The 22,156-nt window shown below is 39.4% G+C and overlaps 1 protein-coding gene across 1 annotated transcript; it reads left to right on the forward strand.

Annotated features, from left to right (window-relative positions):
- The first annotated feature begins 859 nt into the window (after positions 1-859).
- Positions 860-20,501, forward strand: LOC138051325 (cyclin-dependent kinase 11B-like). The gene is made up of 13 exons (XM_068897515.1): positions 860-1,332; positions 5,625-6,077; positions 6,589-7,998; positions 10,294-10,415; positions 11,374-11,479; positions 11,659-11,780; positions 12,371-12,478; positions 13,850-13,966; positions 15,946-16,017; positions 17,388-17,473; positions 19,538-19,604; positions 19,742-19,876; positions 19,960-20,501. Exons 1-13 carry the CDS (start codon positions 1,014-1,016, stop codon positions 20,056-20,058), a joined length of 3,216 nt encoding a protein of 1,071 aa, XP_068753616.1. The 5' UTR covers positions 860-1,013; the 3' UTR covers positions 20,059-20,501.
- Positions 20,502-22,156: the final 1,655 nt, after the last annotated feature.

The raw sequence follows: 22,156 nt of genomic DNA on the forward strand, positions 1-22,156 counted from the left end.
TGTTTGAACAATGAGAGAAAACCAGGAGCGCATCAGTAGCCCTATGAGTCAACCTTTGCTCGTATCTTTCAATTATTAGAACGCCACGAGTTGTTCGGCTCTGTACACACTGTTTAAAATGGCCACTCAGAATAAAGTTATTGTGGAACAAAGACAAAAAATAGCACAAACAATGTATGCAAATTGTGCAAATTGATGTAAATTGTTGTAAAAATGTGAGTTTCCTGCTGAAGGTTTAGTTCTAAAAATAGAAAGATGCGCGCAAAGGTTGACTCAAGGATATAATGCATTTGGAGGCTCCTACTCATGCGCTCCTGGAGAAAACCTATTTCCCCTTTGGCTGAATCATTTGGTTTTCCCCTATACTATATTGAAAAGGACAGCTAGACTTTTCGAATTTGACTTTAGAGTTCTACCACTGAGTAATGTCTCGTTTCGACATTCATAGTATTCCGTTTTCGCTTTGGCTGGATTCTTTACATTTATCCTATGCTATTCCAGAAAATGTTGCTTAAGCTTTTGTACTTAACTGTATCAATTGTAAAGTTTCTGTGCTTTCTCGCAACCGACACTTGAACCAAATTTGTTTTGTCGAACTGTTTCGAACTCTTGTAGTTTTGGTGGTAACGGAGTCCCATACACAAAGGAAAACGCGTCGTTTGAAGGCTTAAAATGACAGACACTTCAAGCGTCAGCCCTTCATTATTGCGAATCAACCTCGTTTCCGCCCGCCCTACTCTTGGCGGGGAAAACCTTTGAGAACGAGGTCGATAGATTTTGGGTTATCGAAAGTTGTACATATATGCACGCATTGCATACCTTGATACATGTACCAGGGCCTTAGCGTCCGCCCGCTTTGGCCAGAGGGCCTGGAACACGAGAAGACAAAAGAGAAAGATGGCGGCGTTTTCTCGAACTCCAGTTTAATTAATTGATGTGCAAGGACATTCTTTTTTCAAAGAGTAGAGATCATTTTTTAGGATATTGCTTTACTCTGGGATCTTCGATTTGTTATGTCTTCGAGCCCACTCAAATCACACAGAAAAAGACCTGCAGATTCGGAAGTGATTGAGCTGGAGGACTCTGGTTCCTTTGGTAAGCCAGACGATCGAACTCTCGACGAAATTCTGAAAGATAAGCGGAGACGCATTGAAGGCGACGATGCTGTCGAAGAGGGGAAAGAAGGAACATCAGACGCGAATTCAAAGTTTGCAAATCCTTCAGCTTTTGCTAAGCAAGAATCGACAACTTCATCAAAGCACGGATCTCCACAACCAGCTGAAAGCGAGATTATTTATCAGCTCAGCCCTGAACCACTGAGCTTGTCTCCAAGTAAGTTGGCCTTTCCTTGTGATATACGAAGTTCACTTGCGTCATTTGAGGCGTTAAAAATTGCCAGTAGGTCCTGGCCTAAATTAGGTCAAAAAAGAACTTACATGACTTTTTGTACAAAATTAAAAAAGCCACTAGGGAAAGCGCGTCACCAAAGCCAAAACCAGCGGAGAAAAACGTCCCATTCAACGCAAAGTTGACCATTTGTGGGTTTGTAGCACAGATACACACTGTTTAAGCCTAAGCACTTGTTCAAGAATGGTTAGCTTTTATAAAATGTTTGTTGTTCTTCATTTTTCTTAAAGTGCCCCTGTGACCAAAAAATCAATTCATATTTTTCTTTGGATTTCAAAACTATGTTATTAAAACTCTAAGTGACCCACGTTTTAAGCCTTGATTCCAAAAAGACACCTGTATTTTAACTGTAATTTTCCTATTTAATGGTCCGCCATTACTAACATTATGTTCTTGAGAGAGCTGGATCGAGGAGAAAATGACGTCAAAGGCTCACTAGTTTAAGAATGCAATACGTGTGTACGCCGCAGAATTAATATGCAGCACGGGGGTTTTGGGCTTTCAGACTTTTAAACTCATGCTTTGCATATATAATAAGCTGCGTTCACACGCTGAAATTTTAAGCTAGTGAGCCTCTGACGTCACTTGTCCCTGGATCCAACCGTCTGAGGTCCAATCGGTCAGGCTTGAACATGAGTAATGGCAGACCGTGAAATCCAAACCTTACCCTCAACGGAAATGGCCTTTGGATAAAAATCAAAGCTCAAAATTTTGCCAGCCAGGTGTTAAGCAAACACACTTTCAAAATCTGAAGGAAAAAAGGAAGTGGTTTTTTTGGATCACAGGGGCACTTTAAGTGTGATGTAAACCACCCGTCATGTAATTTTCATGAAATTTTGAGGAAACAAATTGTGGGCGACACGCTGACCCTAATGGCATGTCAAAATTCAACTGTAAACCCATCTCCTCCAGATTTGTCATTCTGAAAAAATCTAATTCTTGTTTTTTGCATTTCTCATACATGTAAGTACAGTGTAAGAGTCTTTCTATGATTTCCCTATCATCGGTTGAGAGATCTGGGATTTTCAAATCTTGAATAAAGGCCACTGCAGAGCTCTCAAGTCTTTTAAGTTTCCAAACGTGAGATGCTTGCTGGAGATTGCACCAAAGGCACATATGTCCTTTGTTTTTGTGCTGGAGGCGACAAAAAATTATAGGGGAGGTCTCGGGGCATGCTCCCCTGGAAAATTTTTGAAATTTGCACTTCTCAAATCGCTGGAAATGCACCGTCAAGTCTAGTATTTTGTTTCTTTCATGCTGCTTGATAAGAGAGAGCCCATGTTATTATGATCAGCCTGAGCTAACATATCAGCCTATAATTCATATATTAACGGGTGAAAGTCCGGAAGAAACAAGAAAATTCGTTGCACAGAAACAGATTGAACATTGACCGAAGTTCAGTGCCAGTGAAGGAAAGAATTCGGAATTCATGAGTACTTCTAAAGGTTCACAGGTAGAGTTACCTTCAAGAAAAGTGCCAATGCATGAGAAATGGTTATTTCGGCGTGAGAGTGTGAGATTGCATTGAAATGTGTGAGACACGCTCAGTGCGTGAGACTTAGAGCTCTGCCACTGAATCAGTTTTGTGGAGATTGTTTTCCAACTCGTCTAACTCAGCATAAGATTCTGGCTAAACTCTGCAACATGTACCATAGTTATTCGGTTATAAGGCGCACGGTTTTTTCAAGAAAAATCCGTCTTTGGGTGGCAAGTTAGTGCTAAAATTGGGGTGCATCTTATAGCCAAGTATTTTCGCGCAACAAAATCTTAAGATCACAATTTGAGAAGAACTTGCAGTTTAAACAACACAAGAAAAGGACACTAGTTGTCTATTGAAAAAGAATAGACAAGTGCTTTTAGAGACCTTTACAACACTAAAGAACTTCAAGAGAAAAGCAAACAAATGGAAATTTGCTTACGTCCTTAACAGCACGTGCTCAGTAACATGATACCCATGACAAAAATACAATCGTTCGAACCTTGTTTCGAATTCCGAGAATCGTGTTTGTCGCTTGAATGAAAAGTTTCTTCTCTGAACAAACAGTGTGGAGATAAAACATAGTTACCTTCTTCGTTCATCCAGGCTTTCTTGTGCACTGAAATTTGCGTCCTTGGTGGCGTGTTGATATTCAGCAGACTGACTTTCTGTGGGAGTTTTTGGGCTGTTCGCTTTCACTTGAAGTCTGAAGTCTAAACTCTGACTATTTATTAAGTCGGACGTGTATGCGTTGTATGTTTATCATTTCAGGTGTGAACCTTTAGCTTGTGTTTTTACGTATATCATTAAATGCGTGCCTTTTTCACTTTGTTTACGTTAATAAAAAGAGTTCGCATGCCAATTGTGTAAGGATAATTGTTTTTAAATTCATCACATCCTTTTGATAATTCTCAATTTTTTGGTGCGTCTTATAACCGAGTATTTTCGCGTAATTTTCAGTTTGAAAACTTAGCTTAATTAAATTGCTAAGTTTGGGGTGCGTCTTATAACCGAGTGTGCCTTATAACCGAATAACTACGGTAGTTAAGAATAGTCCCGGCCACTAATTTGCATAAGGATAGAAATGCCTTGTTCTTAAGATGCCACTTTAAGAAAACAATAGTATTGAGGTATTCTGATTCTTAAGTTGCTCCAAGATTCTCAGGTAGCCTCCTGTATCTTGGTTTTTGGTTTTTTTAAATATTATTTTCTTGTTTATTTGTTGTTTATAAAATAGTCTGGTTGTGACAATTTTTACATCCAAGGTTGAAACAATAGTTTTTCTGACTGAACCCAGTCAGCTGATGTTTGTACAACTGTATTATCCAATGAAGGCATCCAGATAAATTTAAGTACATGTATAGAGAATTGTTTTGATTTTAATGAGTGCAAACATTTAAAAGTTGCTTGTGATGAGAAGGGTTTTTTAAAATCAGAGTTTCAGTTTGTTTCTACTATGTATAATGCATCTTTGCACACAAAACAGTTGAGTGGTTGGAGCTCCTGAAACAGAGAATCGCATATTGTGAACTAGCGACATATTAATTAATATACACCAACTGGCAAGAACTAACCAAGCTACAACAAGTTGCATTTAATAGTGGAGACACTTCACCCTCTTGGGGCATTATTAATTTACCTATTATTTCTGACACTGCAGCTCCCCTCCCCCCTTCCCCCCAAAAAAGGCTACCCCCCACTTGTCAGTGTTGCTAGCAAGACAAAAAAATTGTTGCAAACTTAAACAGTCAACATTGAAAGGGGGAGAGGGGAGGGGAGGGGAAGTGGGAAAGCTTTAAATTCTAGATATGTGAGGAGTTAAGGTGGCTTACTACAGTTTTTCGAAGAAAAAGATCAAGATATTGAAATCTGTGAAATTAAAGCAACAGGATGTCTTTTCTGACATGTTAGTCACTGCAATTGATATAAAATGTAATTTTACCAAACAAATAAATTAATGCAAATCAGGGGATAGTGCTAAATGTAGTGACTGAGCTCCTTGAGGTGGACTGGAAACTAGACATTTCAAAGGCCTTTTTCTCAAAAACTAGCTGTATGACTCCACCTTAAAATTTCATTATTTTCTTAGTGAGAAAAAAATAATCATGTATAGAAATAAATAGTTACCGGTAAATCATTTTGTCAGACAATTTTTTCATAATGCGAAAAATGTTGATTTTCGTCTATTTTGATAATAGCCGAGTAACTGTCTGATAGATCTTTTTGAAAAATCCTTTATCAAGGCCCAAAATTTTAACCCTGGTCATACAGCTAAAAAAGTCCTTTAGTTTCCAGTCCCCCATCAAGGAGGTTGGTCACTATATTATTAGCATTTTTGATCCGACTCCAGATCGAGTGGTCCGGGTTCGGGTCCTGGCCGGGGACATTGTGTTGTGTTCTCGGGCAAGACACTTTACTCTCACAGTGCCTCTCTCCACCCAGGTGTATAAATGGGTACCGGCAAAATGCTTGGGGTAACCCAGCGATGGACTAGCATCCCATCCAGGGGGAGTAGAAATACTCCTAGTCGCTTCATGCTACGGAAACCGGAGATAAGCGCCGGCCTGATGGGCCATCTGGCTCATAAACAGAGACTTTCTTGTCTATAAGACAGAGGCAAGCAAAAAAACAAGCTAGTCTGAAAAATTTTTGACCAAGGAAACATTTTAACAACATCATACTGTATGAAAGGATTGTTCTTTGATGTTGCAATAATTATTATTGTTTTGTCTTTACTAAGCGTCATCCACAAGTGACACCCCTGGAAAACTTAAAGGACAACTATGTCAGGATGTAGTTGGTCCAGCTGGAAGAGTAAAAGGGGGAAGAAAAACCAGGGAAGAGGAAGAAGGAGAAATCTTTAGTGATCTTTCAGATGCTGAAAGCAAAGGAGACGACAAACTAAGAAGACATTCAACCTCCAAACGTCATAAGAAGGAAGGAGCGACAGATAACAGTAGTGATGGTTTGTCAGATTCGGAAAAGAGAAAGAGTTACAAGCAACAGAGATTTTCATCTTCGGAGGTTGCTGATAGCACTGAAAGACCCAAACAAGAGGAACTCAGAGACCATGTGTTAGATTCAGAACAAAAATTGAAAGATGTTGAACTTCAGAAAAACGACTCTTCATCTCTTGAAGATCCTGGAAAAGCAGAGAAGCCCAAAAATAAGGACCCTGCTGAAGCAAATAGAGGTACAGTGTATTTTTGGAACAAAAACTTAGTCAAAGTAGCCCTTAAAGGGAAAGAGTATGCTTAATTGACTTGGGAAGGAATTGGGGATTGTAAAATGTACTTACATGTAAGATCAGAGGTGCTCATTTCCATTGCTATGATTTTCCAATTAAAGGCTTAAAATATCTGGCCTACGTGGATTTTACACAACAATAATATTCTCTACGACTGGTTTTATACTCAATTATTGCCACGTGGGAGCACTGCACAGAAAAGCATCTATAAATTCTTTTCCTGAAGAGACCTATTAGTAATTTACTGAACGTAATTCCTCAGGAAGATTATGCTGTAGAAGAGTACCATCTAACTAAAGCTGTATTCGAAATAGTCTAGTCTTGGGTTTGAAAGAGATAATTTTCAAGTTGTAAAAACTCTGGTAACGCAATTTTGTTGTTCAGGTTTGTCATTCATCGTTGGAGGAATATGATCTGCTAGTTGACCATTAATTTGTTCTTGTTCTGGTATCTACAGGCTTGATGCTGACGGCCAAAAGGGAAACAGAAACAGAAGAATCCAGTGATGAGGAAGAGAGTGGGAATGAAGCTGAGATAACAGCTGCTACAAAGAGAGTGAAGAGTGTTGAGCCACAAGTCAAGGACATGAAAGAGAACAGCAACAGTGAGTCTGATAGTGAGGAAAGCAGTGATGAAGATGAAGATGAAGATGATGACGAGGAAGATGATACTGATGAAGATGATAAAGTTGAAGTTCTTAAGAAAGAAAATAATGTCAAAGACAAACCACACAAAGTAGTGGACATCAAGAAAGGAGGAGACCAAAAAGGGGAAGTCATTAGAAAGGAGAAAGTGCAAGATAATGAAGAAAGTTCTAGTGAAGAAGATGATGACGAAGAAGAAGACATCAGTGAAGAAGAAAGTGAGGAAAGCGAGAGTGAAATGTCAGAGGAAAGCGAAGAAGAGCAAGTAAGGCCGAAGGAGGTGAAAAGGATTGAAGAAGTTGTCGAAAGGAGAAAAGAAGAGGAATTTGAATCTGAGGACATCCATTCAGAATTAAAACTACTTAAACGGCAAAGGCCAGTCGATGAAAAGTATAGAGAGAGAACAAAAATAGAGCGACGTAGAGATGAAAGATCAGATTGGAGGCAACAACACAAGTCCTCAGATGCTAGAGAAAAACTAAGGAAAGTTTCTGACAAGGAAAAAATGGATTCAAAATATGAACGTTATGAAGAAAAAAGGTATTCTCAAATTGAAAGTAAGAGTAGTAGAGGACGGGAGAAAAGCAGATCTGGGGATAAAATTGATGGTAAAGAAAAGGGAGTTCGTAGTAAGCACAAGTTGAGTGGCAACCTGAAAGAGGATATTTCAAGAAGCAAAGCAGACAAATCAAGCTCAAGAGGTGGGAAGTATTTTGAAAATGAAAATGACCGAGATAAAAAGCATTCCAGGAAGGATCCTTCAAAGAGAAAATCTCCTGACAGAGCCACAAGAGATGACGTTAAAGACAAAGAACGAAAGGACCACAGTGGGAGTCGGAAAAAGTCATCTACCTCAGACAAATCAAGCAAGGATAGTAGAGTTGGGAGGGATGACTCAATATCTAATAAACCCAAGAAAGGGGATGGTCCCTCTCTGATTCTAACAGAGCGTGAAAAGCGCCAGTTCTCTAATGAAATTGTTGACAGCGACCATGAGGAAAGCAGCTCTGAGGACGAAAAAAGAACAGCATACTCTGATTCTGAGCTGAAACAAGACCACCTTTCTGACAGAGAGAAGGAAAAGGAGAAAGAAACCAAGCCTAAGCTGCCGCCATATTACCCAGCTGTTCGTGGCTGTAGAAATGTTGAAGAGTTTCAGTGGCTGAACAGAATTGAAGAAGGAACTTATGGAGTGGTTTACAGAGCTAAAGATAAGCGGACAGGTCTGCTTTGATTTTTTTTGGTTGTGCTTTCTCTTTTTCCGTAATTTAGTCTGTTTTGCAGGCATTTGAAGGGGAAAGGAAAGGAAAGGAAAGGAAAGGGAGAACCGGCACAAAGAACGAGAAGAGCATGCATAGCCAGCGCGCAGCCGGACTTACAAGTAACTCGAAACCTAGGTCAAAACCTAGATATACGGTAGTCCATCTGTGCAACGGCTTCCAAAAGCTTGTTCTGAGGTCTCGCAGTTTTAAGGGATTTCTGTACCCCTGTCCGATTGGCTAGAATCTTTCGCTTTCTTTAGTAATTATTGGACATTATTCACTCATCAAATCACGTAATCCTTTCAGTGAAAGGTTGGAAAGAGATTTCAAAGCCCTAAAAGATCAGTTTAAATTGATTGTCTCCTATCTGAGCGGGAAAACTTGCGGTGGGAATTTCTTGTATGTGAAAATATATTTGTTACTGTGTGATGATCCAAAAACTGTGAACACTAGAAATATATATGAAACGTTATTGTGGTTCAAGTAAAAAAGCCAATCTACAGGTAGCACGAAAAAACTAAACCCGCAACCAGTAATGGTAATTAGTTTGTGGTGTCATGTTGCTTCTGATTGGTTGCTGCGTGGTGGGATCCGCACATGCTACGTCAGATCTTTGATTTCTATTTGTTTGTGATCTGTGTTGAAGTGTTCCCATCTCTTTGCAAGCAATTCCCTTTCATGATTCTTTTCTAAAATGTGACAACATAAATTGCAATAAACAAAATAATTAAACATCGCCTTTTCAGTTTTGACCTTTTGGTTGTTGAAAATTAATGCAAAGCACTTTTTCTGTCATCCAAACAACAGATGCGTGACTTGTCAAGTAAGGGAGCGTCAAAGCACAAAGCGCGAAAGAATCTATCCAATCAGAAAGGGATACAGAAATCTCTGTAAACTCTGAACAAGCTTTTTGGAGTTTTTGCGCAGTCTGACTATACCGGTGATTTAGTCTGTCTGTGACGCAGGCTGGGCGTGCAAGGAAGAAGGGAAGGGAATGTCTGCAAGGGATGCTATTGCTTAAATTTCCGTTTTTTTTGCGCTCAGATTCGTGATCAGCTGGAATTAAATTTGTGTAAACCGCAAACATAATCGCCTGCTCCAATTGGTTGAATTCAAGGTCACGATATCTCACGAAAACAATCTCTCGCCAACATTCTCTTTGATCTGATGCAAATTTCAAAATTATTGCAACAGTGTTTAATTTTTCTTACACACATGTTGCAAACAGGTTGTGAAGAATTTTCAAAATATTTTACATTTGTTAATCGTTCAGCGAATATAACACCAAACGAATTCTTCCTCGGTGATGGTCTGAACAAATTCACAAAAGATTTGGTTGAGCCATACTCCACCAGTAAACTCCTTTCACAAACTTGACACGTGCCATTGAAGGATTACCCCTTTTTTGGGCGGCCGTGTTTTGGTTTAGTACTGCTGTAAAATTCCGAAACTAAGCCCCTCCAAATATAAGCCCTCCAAAGCGGTCAAGGAAAAAAACCGTCAGTTAAACTGCCCCTCCCCCAGGAGCTTGTACTTGGAAAAGTGCCCTCAAATAAAAAGTAAAACAAGGCAAAAACGGTAAGTTTACTTCCTATAGGGCTAGCCAACTCAATTTGGAAAGGCAAATTTCCCTCCGTAGATAAACCCCTCCGAAAATAAGTCCCTCAAAAAGGGCCTTTGAAAAATATAAGCCCCTCTGTGCCATAAGATTTTTTTTGGGAAAAAAAGGTATGGTAAACAACATTCGTGGGTGGCGCATTTTTTCCCGTAAACGTTTTGTGATTGGATGTCATTTGGCTGTTAGAGATTTATGTATGCATATTAATTAGGGGGTTGAATGGAGAAGAACAATAGCCTCCTTTCAGGCGTTCCCTCCTTCCTCACGTGCCTTCCTCGTTCTTCCACTGGTTGTATCTTTTTCTTTCCCTTCCCCTTTGAATGCCTGCAACGCAGGCTATCCATTTTTTTTTAATAACCATTATGTGTCACAACAATTTGAAGACAGTATTTTGTGTGAGTTTGTAACTCAGAGTCAAGGGCTTGCTGATTTTTTAATATCACATGAAAGCTCAATCCAATACTGGACTGTTTTAATTTATTTGTCTTGATTTGTTGTTCCGAAGACACGAGTAATGAATGAACAATAATGAATGTGAAGCTAACCAAGGGTGCCATACTTTTTTGCTCTCTCATCTGCACCATGTGACACTGCAGTATTCTTTGTCTGATGTTTCACTGGAATCTTCTCTTTTGAAGGGGATATTGTGGCATTAAAGAAGTTAAAAATGGAGAGGGAAAAAGAAGGATTTCCAATCACATCTTTACGTGAAATCAACACTCTTCTCAAAGCACAGCATCCAAACATAGTGACAGTCAGGGTAGGTGTCTTGTGAACTGTCTTGTGAACTATCTTGTGAACTGTACATGTATGTTGGACAAGTTAAACTTAAACTCTGCTTTTGCAAAACAAGAGTCATTGATTGGTCCTTCAGTAATAATTTTGTTCTTCATAATTCCTGTGGTTCCCTTTTATTAAAAATGTACTCAAATTTGTCCAATTTAAAAGGGAAGCTTTTCTGTATGCTATTAAAACAATTAAAACAACTGAATTATTATTAATGCGCTTGAAAAAATTTAATGCATTAATTTTAAGGAGTAGATGCATGACTAATTTTCATATCCATCAGGATCAGTGCCTGATTTAAGGTAGCCTGCATATCAAGCATCTCCGTGGGGGAACATGGAAGATTTTTAGTGTTTTGGCCCTGCAAAAAAATGGGGCAAGACAAGAAGGGGAAGGAAACATGTTTCATTTTCCTCTCCTCTCCTCTCCTCCCCACTCCAATATTTTTTGTGCTTGCCCTATTCTTGCATGGCCAGAAAAATGTATTCGCTTCTCGGGCTTAAGGTTAAAGGCTAAGTATTTACAGCTTATTTTCAACAAGAGAGTAAGCGTTAAGTTTAGCAACATTTTTAGCGTAGGGTGGGCTATTTTTGTTTTCTTGAGCAGAAGAATTCAGGGCACAGTGCGATACTTGTTGTCTGTATTCCTTGGCACAAGTGACTTCAAAGTTGGAGAGAAGGGCAAGGGGTCATTTTGTGGCCTGTAGCATTTAGGATTGGTGTGGAAAACAATATACTGTAAATTGAAAACAATGTCTTCATGGATTTTACGGGGAAACACAAAATTATTATAAAACTGCATGCCCTTTTTTGATCCAATGAATTTATAGGTTTAAATGCGGCCTCATGATCGTACTGTATGTATTTGGCTACAAGGCTTCAATGACAGAATTACCTTTTAAATTATTGAAAGTCTATAATTTGTTTTGTCAGGAAATAGTTGTTGGCAGCAACATGGATAAGATCTACATAGTTATGGACTATGTTGAACATGATCTGAAAGTTCTTATGGAGCACATGACACAGGGCTTTAGGATAGGTGAGTGGTGCAGTTAATGTGTTCTTTTTTCTAGTAAGCAAAAGATCGCTTACTGGTTATTATGAAGCAATTGATGCAGTCGGTCTGCCTGATCTCTCAGCCTTGTTAAAACCTAAAAGTCCTCCACTAGTAAGAATAATTTTTTTGTCACTGTTAATTTTTATTAAATTTTTCTCTAGGTGAGATTAAGACACTCATGATTCAGCTTCTGCGTGCAGTGGCCCATCTTCATGACAACTGGATACTTCACCGTGATATTAAAGCCTCCAATTTGCTCCTCAGTAATAAAGGAATTCTCAAGGTTAGGCTGTCATAATTATTATAAATTATGCAAACTCCTGCTAAAAATGAGAAGTTGTGGGGTCTTAATTATTAATGAAAAAATAACGAGGCTCGCTTGTCACCGTTGTTGCTGTAAGGTGACTGGATTAGTTGGGCTCAACTCAACAAGATTGGGCAAAAGTATTGTATGGTGCATGCCAGCCATTTTGCTGCTATATCATATGTTCCATATCACTGGACCACAGGACCAAAATTTGATGTCATTAGCTTGGGATCAATAATGATGATGATGAAAAACCTAACGAGTCCAGTTGAGATCAACTGTCCAAGGTACGTTATGGCTGAGGCCTGGGTTTTGACCCCAGTTGAAGAGGTGGGTCATTGTCAATGACTGTTAACCCAGCCTGACTTCCTGCAAGTGTCACCATTATGGTGTATCTAAGATGGTCACTTATCCAGTTATCAGCCCCACCCAACAGTGCTTACCTTAAGTGAACAGATGAGAACTGGTGTTCCATGAATTTCACCGCATGCAAGAGTTCATTTGAAGTTCATTTGAATGGCAATATTTCAACTATTCGCTGCTATTTTTCATTTCATTTTTCTTAGGTTGGTGATTTTGGACTTGCAAGAGAGTACGGATCTCCTCTGAAGAACTACACCCCAATTGTAGTTACCCTTTGGTATAGAGCCCCTGAACTGTTACTTGGAACTAAGGTAAGGTGCACAATTTAAACAGGATGTTGGTAACTTCTCATAGGACTACCACACATTAGAAGAATAATGCCTCGCAAAGGTACATGTACTGATGTACTGATAAGTAGCTTCTTTTTAATGGTAACAATCTAGTGTTTAATCCACACACCCAAAGACTTGGATTGCTTTTACACTATGCTTGTGAAAGGTACTGCTCAGTAGATTTCCAATTTCGCACCAACGTATTAATTTCAAACTTTGGATCACATGTTTATAATGTAGTGAACAGCAACACATATATGTAATTAAGCACTGCCAGAAACCCATAAGGGTTGAAACGTGTAATGCGCGTTCACAGCTTCCGAATATTCAGTGCGAACTGATTGGTTGAATGTTTCAGTGCTAAGTACCATATTGGAAACCCCTCTCTCTTGTTGTTCCAAATATGGTACTCAGCAAATTGAATATTCAGAAGCTTGTTTCCCAGCACACAAGGGGCTGTTACACATTTCAACCCTTATGGGTTTCTGGTACAGCTCAGTAGCTTTCATTTGGGTGGTTCTACACTGAATGTTTTCCTGAAGACTCAGAACTCTTTATTGTGTTATTTACTGCTGTTTATTATGCGATACTCTCATGCAGTACTTATAACATAGAAAAGAGTGCCACAGAAAAGTACTCTACAGGAGATTTCACTTGAAATGCTATGGTCACGCAGCTCCTTGACCCATTGACCCCTCAGGCTTCTAGGATTCTCCCAGTTGACGAGTGAAATCGTTGAGTTAGACAAAGTAAAATATGTTGTTAAGTCTCGCTCTCATGATTAAATGGGTTTAAACTTAATCACATCTACATCATGTTTTAGTTCTCGTCATTGAGGCATTTGTACATGTAGATTAATTTCAAGCTATTCATCATCATCATCATCATCATCATCATCATCATCACCAGGGCTAAATTCACTCCTGGGGCCCGTTTCTCGAACGTCCGGAAACTTTACGGGCCATTTTCGGGTGTCACAATTCCCTTTGTATCTCAAGAACGGAGAAAATTTAATTCGTCAAACCTCTCAGTTATTTTTCTTTTTGTTACCTTGAAAACATGTCAAAAGATCGGGTTTCCAAAACAATCGGTTGGCAATTTCACAGATGGCTTTTCGGGACTTTCAAGAAACGGGCCCCTGGTGGAGGAACCCCTTCCTTTAGTTAGCTAATCTTGACCATGCAGGTCCAAGCTGTGTGGTGAGATCATCTCTCCATCGTGTTTTTGGACTACCCTGTTTTCTAGTCCCATCTCTTGGGGTCCACTCCGTTGCTCTGATAGTCCATCGATTATCTGATAGCCGTGCTATGTGACTTGCCCATCTATGCTTTTATCTAACTATTACTTCAGGAATATTCTACGCCTGTTGATCTGTGGTCTGTTGGATGTGTATTTGCCGAGTTACTGACAATGAAGGCCCTGTTTCCTGGCAAATCAGAGATTGATCAAATCAACAGAATATTCAAGGTAATCTAGTAATCTCCTGAGCTATTAAAAGTGTTCTTGTTTAAAATAATTATAAAATTGCAAGTAAAACACCAGGTCGTGCTCTGGTCATTCTTTCCCAAGATGAAAGAAAGATGAGGAATCAAGCAGGCCACATAAAAAAGTAATGAGACAATAAGAATATTTTTCGGATGGGAAAGTTTAACTGATCATTACATATTGGATTTAGTGCAATCCTGTTTATCTACAGGTCCAGCTCTTTCACCTTAAGCCCTGAGGGGGCTGTCATTAGCGGGTAAAATCTTTTTGCATTAGACAGAGTAACATATATATTGCATTATTTGGAATGAAATTCCCTGCTTAGTGCTAGCAGACGTCTCTTTTCTTTTGCGTTCGCTGCGTTGATGAGCACGGGAAAGAGACTTCTGCCATGGGTCAAAACTCGCTTTGATCCAACCGCCGTTCACAACCTTGGACGGCACTCTTCAAACTCCATGCCCCAAGATATGTTTGCTGACTGTGACTTGAGCCCACTGTGTCCCACACATTCCTTTACAGTAAATCCGCTGTTGTTGAGTGAGCCCACACAACATGAAGTATCGCCTGAGGATTTGGTTGCTAAGTAACCGCTGTGCATGCTCAACACAGTGAATTTCGACCCATTGCAGAAGTCTCTTTTCCCGTTCTCATCAGCCCCAGCGAACGCAAAAGAAAAGAGACCTCTTCTAGCAGGGAAGGATTGAAAGGGCTAAGAGCACTTATTTTGTATATCATTTGCAAATCAGTGCTCTTCTACTGAAACATTTTTTTTTTTGCTGTTGCAGACTTCCAACCCTTAATAATAGGCCAATTTCGATATATTAAAATTCAGTCCGAAACAAAAGGCTCTGAAGAATAAATATAAGGATTTGTATGAGTTTATTCCCCAGAGCCTCGAGATGATGCCTTATGTTTCGGACTGAATTTTAATATATCAAAATTGGTCTATAGAGTGTTTCCGCTCATGTGACTAGCCACAATATTTGCATACTAAAACAAAAGGAATAATTTGCATAAAAATGGAGTTCAATTCCCAAAAGAATATTTCACTCCTCCAACATGGCCGCTCTTTCTTTGTTTCACTCCTCCAAGATGGCCGCCGTGACGTCATGCGGAAACACTCAGTTATAATGATATTGATTTTGATGGTGATAATCAAATAAGTGTAAATGCTGTAGTATGGGAGTATACTGGAAGTCACATCAAATTAAAACAGATACAACATTCAAAATGATGAGCATAGAAAAACGGAAAACTCAACCTACACATACGTTGTATTATATTTAAACGCTGAGTCTAGGAAACAAAACCTGGAAACATTGGTAGGAGGAAAGTGATTTCTCAGTTTTGCCAATAACCTGCACAGGAGGCATTTTTTGGCAGGCGGACGCTTTTGTAATAGGCCGTCCTACAATTTTATGACTCGTCCCGTTCCTCTGTTAATCTCGTCATCCAAAATGTTGGCCGATAATTCTTACCAAATTAAAAAGCCTTGCAGGCTACTTTGCCAAGGCAACCTCATGTAGATACATAATGGTGACATCACTAAACCACGAAACAGCGAAATACCGAAACGAAACACCTCAAAACACCGTGTATGTCCCCACCATACATTGAATACTACCCGACAAAGTTTGGATTTTGTGATTCTAGTTAATTGAGATCAAGATTAGGATTAAGATTGGGATTAGGATCAATAACGTTTTTAGACGTAAAACGATATTTAATCTCAAAATCCAACCTTTATCGGTTAGTATTCAATTTATGGTGGGGTCATACAAGGTGTTTCGGCGCTTCGCTGTTTCGTGGCCTAATGTTTGGGAGGAATGAATGGAGGAGGGTCTGCTTAGCCACTTCTTGTAACTCGTCGTTGAGTAGTCAGCTTATCCTTTAGATAAGGATATCGATTGCCGTTGCAATTGTGGAGCAAAACACTTGACATGGGCTATTTATTTTGTTAGGACCTTGGTACTCCTAGTGATAAAATCTGGCCTGGACCACCGTCGTACTCAGAGCTTCCAGCAGTTAAAAAGGTGAGATTGACCCGATCGCCCCCAAGGAGTTCCCCATTGACAGCTAAAAGTTGTCTGGTGTTACAGTAAAATCTTGAACTGATCACTGCATGAAGCCTTTTCGTATGCCGTACTGGTGTTAGTTCACTTGTTAGTTGAGTGTTTGTTAGTGTGTGTAACTGCTGTAGCTGTTGTTATCGTAATATAATTTTTGGTAAGGTAATTGTAAGTAAATGCTGTATATAACTGCCACGGAAGTCGTTCTTTTAATAAATAAATCAATCAATCGATGGCCAAATTTACAATGGAGACGAATAACTCGTCTAAGAAGAATTATCCGCCCAAGACAGACATTTCATCTGCAATTCGTCTAGATAATTATTATAGTTGTTGTTGTTGTTGTTTATTATTATTATTATTAGTATTATTATTATTATTATTGTTATTATTATTATTATTTGGGGCGAAGGATCCTATCCCTGCGGGCTTACGATCGCGAGTCATTTACAAGTTTTCATGTGCAGGCTGTAATGCCTGTTATATTGGTGAAACCAATAGACATTTCGCCACTCGCATCCGTGAACATCTCGCCTCCGACAAACATTCCCACATATTTAAGCACTTGAGAGGTTCTGAAAATTGTCGCTCCCGGTGTTCAGAATACTGTTTTAAAATCCTCGACTCTGCTTCCACACGTTTCCAATTGAAAATCAAAGAAGCCATGCATATCCTTTGGGAGCAGCCATCTTTAAATTCCCAAGTCAAACATCTTAATTTATCCCTTTCATACTAATTAGTTTCTTTTCTTAGCCTAAACAGTTTGGTTTTTTCTGTTTTGTTTCGTGGTTGGGTGTTTTTATTCTGTTCTCGCCTTCATCCTTAATTATTCATGTTATATCTCACTTTGTTACACTATTTATTGCTCAACTTTAGTTTATTTCTCATTTGTCAACTGACGATGGATGATGTTTCATCCGAAACATGTATTGATTAAATATGAATTTCAAAAACATCGTATGGATCATCAAAGCGATATTATTATTATTATTATTATTATTATTATTATTATTATTATTATTATTACCATCCAACAGTTTCAGTCTGCGCAAAGATTTCAGTCGTTGTCCAAGTAACTTTGAATATCCATATTCTTAGCACATGTAAGTAAGTACGTCGTGTACGAAAGTCTTGGCCATCGTTTAATATGAAGTGTTTTTATCATCTTAATGTTTAATTATCCACTGGATAAAGTCATTTGGCATTTGAGCAGCTCGGTCCTGCTCTCCCTCCTGGCGGTTGATTCGTAAATCGCAGTTGTCTTTGTTGCTATGTGCATATATCATTGTGTAATTGACCAAAATGGCAAATGCATTCCCTCTCTTAACTTTCAGATGACTTTCACAGAATATCCCTACAACAATCTTAGAAACAAGTTTGGAGCTCATTTAACGGACAAAGGCTTTGATTTGTTAAACAGGTGAGCCAAGGGACTCTGACTTACAATGAGCTCAGTCGAAATTCAGAGTGATCCTCGCACACTTCGCTGGACAATTTAAGCAATTGTCGCTTATAGACACCTGGCCCCAGTTGTTCAAACGATGGATAGCGCTATCCGTCGGATAAATCACTATCCAGTGGATAAGTAATAGCGAAATCAATTGCACTAGAGCGGTTTTTAAAATGAGTGTCGTAAAACCAAAACCAAAGTAATTACTTTGGCCAATCAAAAAGGACAGAGACAATCCAGTAAACCAATCAAAAACTCGAAGTAATTACACGTAGCCGACACAAAGCGCGGGAAAATGTGCACGCGCGAGCCACGATTGGTTTTGGTTTCACTTGTGATTGGTTGAAAAAGTGGAGCGAGAACTTTGAACCAATCACTGAGTGAAGAACTGCAAAACCAAAGCAATTCGCTAATTACTTTCGACACTCAATTGAAAACCACTCTATCCAATGGATAGTGATTTATCCGGTGGATAGCGTTATCCACCTTATGAACACCTGGGGCCTGAAAGCTACAGGTGGCTTCAGCGGGAATGGAACCCATGACCTCTGCGATGCCGATGCATTATGCTCTACCAGCTGAACTGTGAAGCTGCTCAGTTGGGAAGCCTGAGGTTGATTTGGTGGACTCGTGAGTACCTGTGAAAGGCCTTGATGAAATCATGTATATTTTTGAAGTGCGGGTTTCTGTCGAAATTGAGAGAAGTGGTCCTTGCACTTAGCTGGGTAATTTAAGCAATCAGCTCATTGGCTGAGCATCCGAACATTACTTTTAGTTCCGAACTAGTAGTAATCGGAAGGTCAGCGATTCGACTTCAGCAATGAAGCCCTCGGAATTTTTTTTTTCTGAGTATCTGATCATCGCCCCTTTCTTTTAGTTTTAAGCTCATATAGACCATAATCATTAATGGCGGCTAAGTAGTTATTCTTTTGTCTTTATGCTAATCATCCTCACGAGCCTCGTTAGCACGATCAAATTCAGAAGAATTTTTGCTCCAAAGTGAGGCTAGTTAGGATGATTAGCACAAAGACAAAAGAAAAAATTTCTTGGCCTCCATTTACGAATACGGTCTATGGCTGCGCAGAAATGGTCTCAAAACTAGTATTGGACACTGCAAACCAAGTTAAGCTGAGCCGATTAATTCAAATGTGGGGTTTTAATAAGAGGGGAAAATCGGATAGCTCGGAGGAAAACCTCTCACAGTAGAGAGGAGAGTCAAAAAAACTCAAATTGACCAGCATATAACGCAGTAATCGAACCCGGGAAAGATTTGTCGAAGGCAATTGCTTCTACAGTTGCGTCAACTCTGCTCCTCTTTCAGTTGACACCTTTTCAGATGTGAAACGAGACTTACTATTGCTTGAAATAACCCTTGATGAAGACCGGCACAAGGCAAGAGTATCGAAACATTAACGTTAGGTCTTAAGTCGTAACTTTGAAATTTGCGTTCATTAAATTTCAACAAGAGTGGCATCTCAGCAATCTAATCCTTTTGTTTTCAAAATTCTTTTTTTTTTTGTCTTTAACCGCGCCCCTTTGGCCCAGTTGGTTGAGCACCGGGCTGCCATGCGGGAGGTCGTGAGTTCGACTCAGACCAGAACAACACTCAGGGTCTTAAAATATGAGGAGAAAGTGCTGTCTTTGTAATGACATCTACAAATGGTTAGACTCGCTAGTCTTCTCGGATAAAGACGATAAACTGTAGGCCCCGTCTCACAACCCTTCAATGTTCATAAATCCTTTTGGGGCGTGAAAAGACCCACACACTATTGGCAAAGTGTAGGGCATGTAGTTCCCGGTGTTGTGATTTGTCCTCTGTGGTGTATCATGCTTGGGAGGGTTAATGCTCGCAGATACTAGTTACACTAAGCTACTCTAAAATCCGAAGGTAAATAAACATATGAACTGAAATTAATTGTGCTTGTTTATTTTGATATTTGCAGCTGTTTTTAATTTAGATTCCATACCGCTTTTGGTGAATTACTTTAAGCTTTGGCTAAAATGGTTTTTTTTTCTTATTTGTTTGCGCGTCAGGTTTTTGACCTATGACCCCGGACGAAGAATTACTGCTGAGGACGCTTTAAAGCATCAATATTTCGCTGTGAGTATTCCTCCAGGTCTTCAAAAGAGTCCCTTTTTCTCCAGGGAAATATAAGCAACAATTTCAAAATCATTATCGTCTTTAAAATGAAGTGCTCCTCGTTGCGAACAACTTTGGCTTTCTGTGTTGTCTTATAGGAATCGCCATTACCAGTGGATCCCTCGATGTTTCCAACATGGCCCGCTAAGAGCGAGATGATGAAACGGCCAAAGAAAAAGGATGTGGAACACAGCCCCCAAGCCCCGGAGGGAGGGGCAATGTTTGCAAAACTGGTCAGTCGGGAGAGTGGGGTGCAGCCGAGTTATCTTGGTGACGAGGTTACTCAAACAGCGATTTTATTTTCTCTTTTTTCAAGGCTGATGAAGGAGACAGCGGGAATGGGAGCGAAGGCTTCAGAATGCCGGCTTCAAAGAAGGGCTCTGCAGCTGTTGTCGGATTCACTCTTAAATTTTAAGGGGTACTATTTTCCTGCTGGCAGTAAAACAACAAAGAGATATGTCTACGAGATTGAGTATTGGTGTGTTTTGAACCTCAAGCATAAAAATCCCTTGCAACTGGGCAAGAGACGAAATTGTAAAGAGAACAATGTCTCCCGAATTGTTTCTCGCAGCGAGAAAACGGACGGGAAAAGTTTTGTCGGGAAATAAAATTGGTCTGAAATACTGAGATTCTGAAACATTTCTGCTTTTCGCCAAGAAACATTTTCTTCCCCAAGAATGTTGCCTTGTTTGTGTGGGCTTTTCGAGCATCACTTTGAAGGCCCGTTTGCAAGAAAGAAGAAGTAAATTTTCGCACTATCAGTCAAATCTGGAGGTTGTTGGACGACTACTTACGTATATTGATTGTACATAAAATCATTTGTAGAACTAAAATAAAGAATTTGTTTCTAAATGGCAACAGCTTTGTATGTATTCTTCCTACTTTAGTTTTACGAAAACTTTTTTTGACCTTGGATAAAATTGAATTGCATTGAAGGAAAATGTTTAACTCCCCTCAATAAGCTGTGTTCGTATCACCCAACTAGTGGACTAATGCAAATCCTGCATTTTGATTAGCTACGCTACTAGAGGACTATTAGTAATAGTCCTCGAGTAGCGAAAAGCGTGACACTTTCTTTCGTTTTATTCCCAAATAAATATTTTTTCAACTTGCATTTGCTAGTTAAAATTATTGTTGCCTTTTCTGTCCGACTAGTTGGGTGATACTAAAACAATTAGACCCTTCGCCCTCAAGGGCTAGGGCTACGGGTCTAATTTTTAATTAGTTAACAGTTATTCCATGAGCCCGCGTTGAATAGTCAACGAGGCGCGTAGCGCCGAGTTGGCTAATCTCGCATCTAACAATAATTGTTTTATTAATTCTCAACCTTCGGTTTTGCTAAATTATATTTACGACCGGAAAGTGATTTTATGCTCCGCGACATTTGCCGCATTCATTTCCATAAAAGGTCAAACGCAGGTATAATGGCTGTTATTAAAAACTGGATCACTGGATAATGCAATTCGAGAGTTTTGATTGGCTAAGCCATCATGGGTTATGAGCCATTATACCATGATCTACAAACACGGCAAGCATATGCATGAGTTTTTGGGCCTTTTTATTTTTATTGAAGTCTAGTTTCCTATATTTTGGGGGCGTTTTTAATAAAACAATTATTCCACTCGCGCTTGTTGGATATGAGATGATCATCTCATATCCGACGCGCGCTCATGGAATAATTGTTAAGTAACCGAGATCCAGTGAACCAATGAAAAAGCTAGAATTGCAGAATCGAGAGAACCGATCAGAAAGCTAGAGACACAATGGCCGAGGTCGTAAATTTAACAAATGAAAGCTATTCACCGAAGTGGAGGTTGCTAGTGATGGACATTTGACCGACACTGAGGTGAATAAACCACTTTGTTCATAAATGGCTACCACACTTACATTATGTTACTGTCCACATTTTGAAACATTTTATAAAAGCAATAGAGGACTTTTTTCCTTGTTTCCATAGCCTCATCTTAACACTCGGGGGAGTTGGGAGAATTCTCGACTGCGTCTCGGGATTGCAGAACTATCTCCGGCGAATTCTCGCAACTCCCCGTCATGTTAAGATGAGGCTATGGAAACACGGAAAACGTCCTCTATTTCTTAAATAGACAATTCCTGTGAATTGATTTGTTTTCGGACGGTCTTTGGGTTTCTTAAACACGTCGCCTAGTGTTTTGACTGGCTTTACGCGATCTTAATGTTTTCTGTTCCCTCGCGCTCGTTCCGAAATGCCTTAAACATATGGAATCGAGGCAAAGAGTTCTCTTTCCTTGCACTGTATTTCCCAAGGGTGTAAATAAGCCATTTTTGTCAGCACTGAAGCGAGAATGAATTCGAGCAAAGCGTCAACCCAAAAACATTTTAGTTGAAATCTGAGGAAGGCAGTAGTTAGTTGCCGAAAATTTCGTTAACTTTTACCAACTTTTTAAACATCTTTTTTAACTTTTAGGTCAGATGAAAACAAGTTTTTATCTATATGCAAACACTGACCGCCCAAATAATATAGTTATCTTTATTTA

Source organism: Montipora capricornis, chromosome 6 (assembly GCF_036669925.1).
Source record: "Montipora capricornis isolate CH-2021 chromosome 6, ASM3666992v2, whole genome shotgun sequence".
Lineage (NCBI taxonomy): Eukaryota > Metazoa > Cnidaria > Anthozoa > Scleractinia > Acroporidae > Montipora > Montipora capricornis.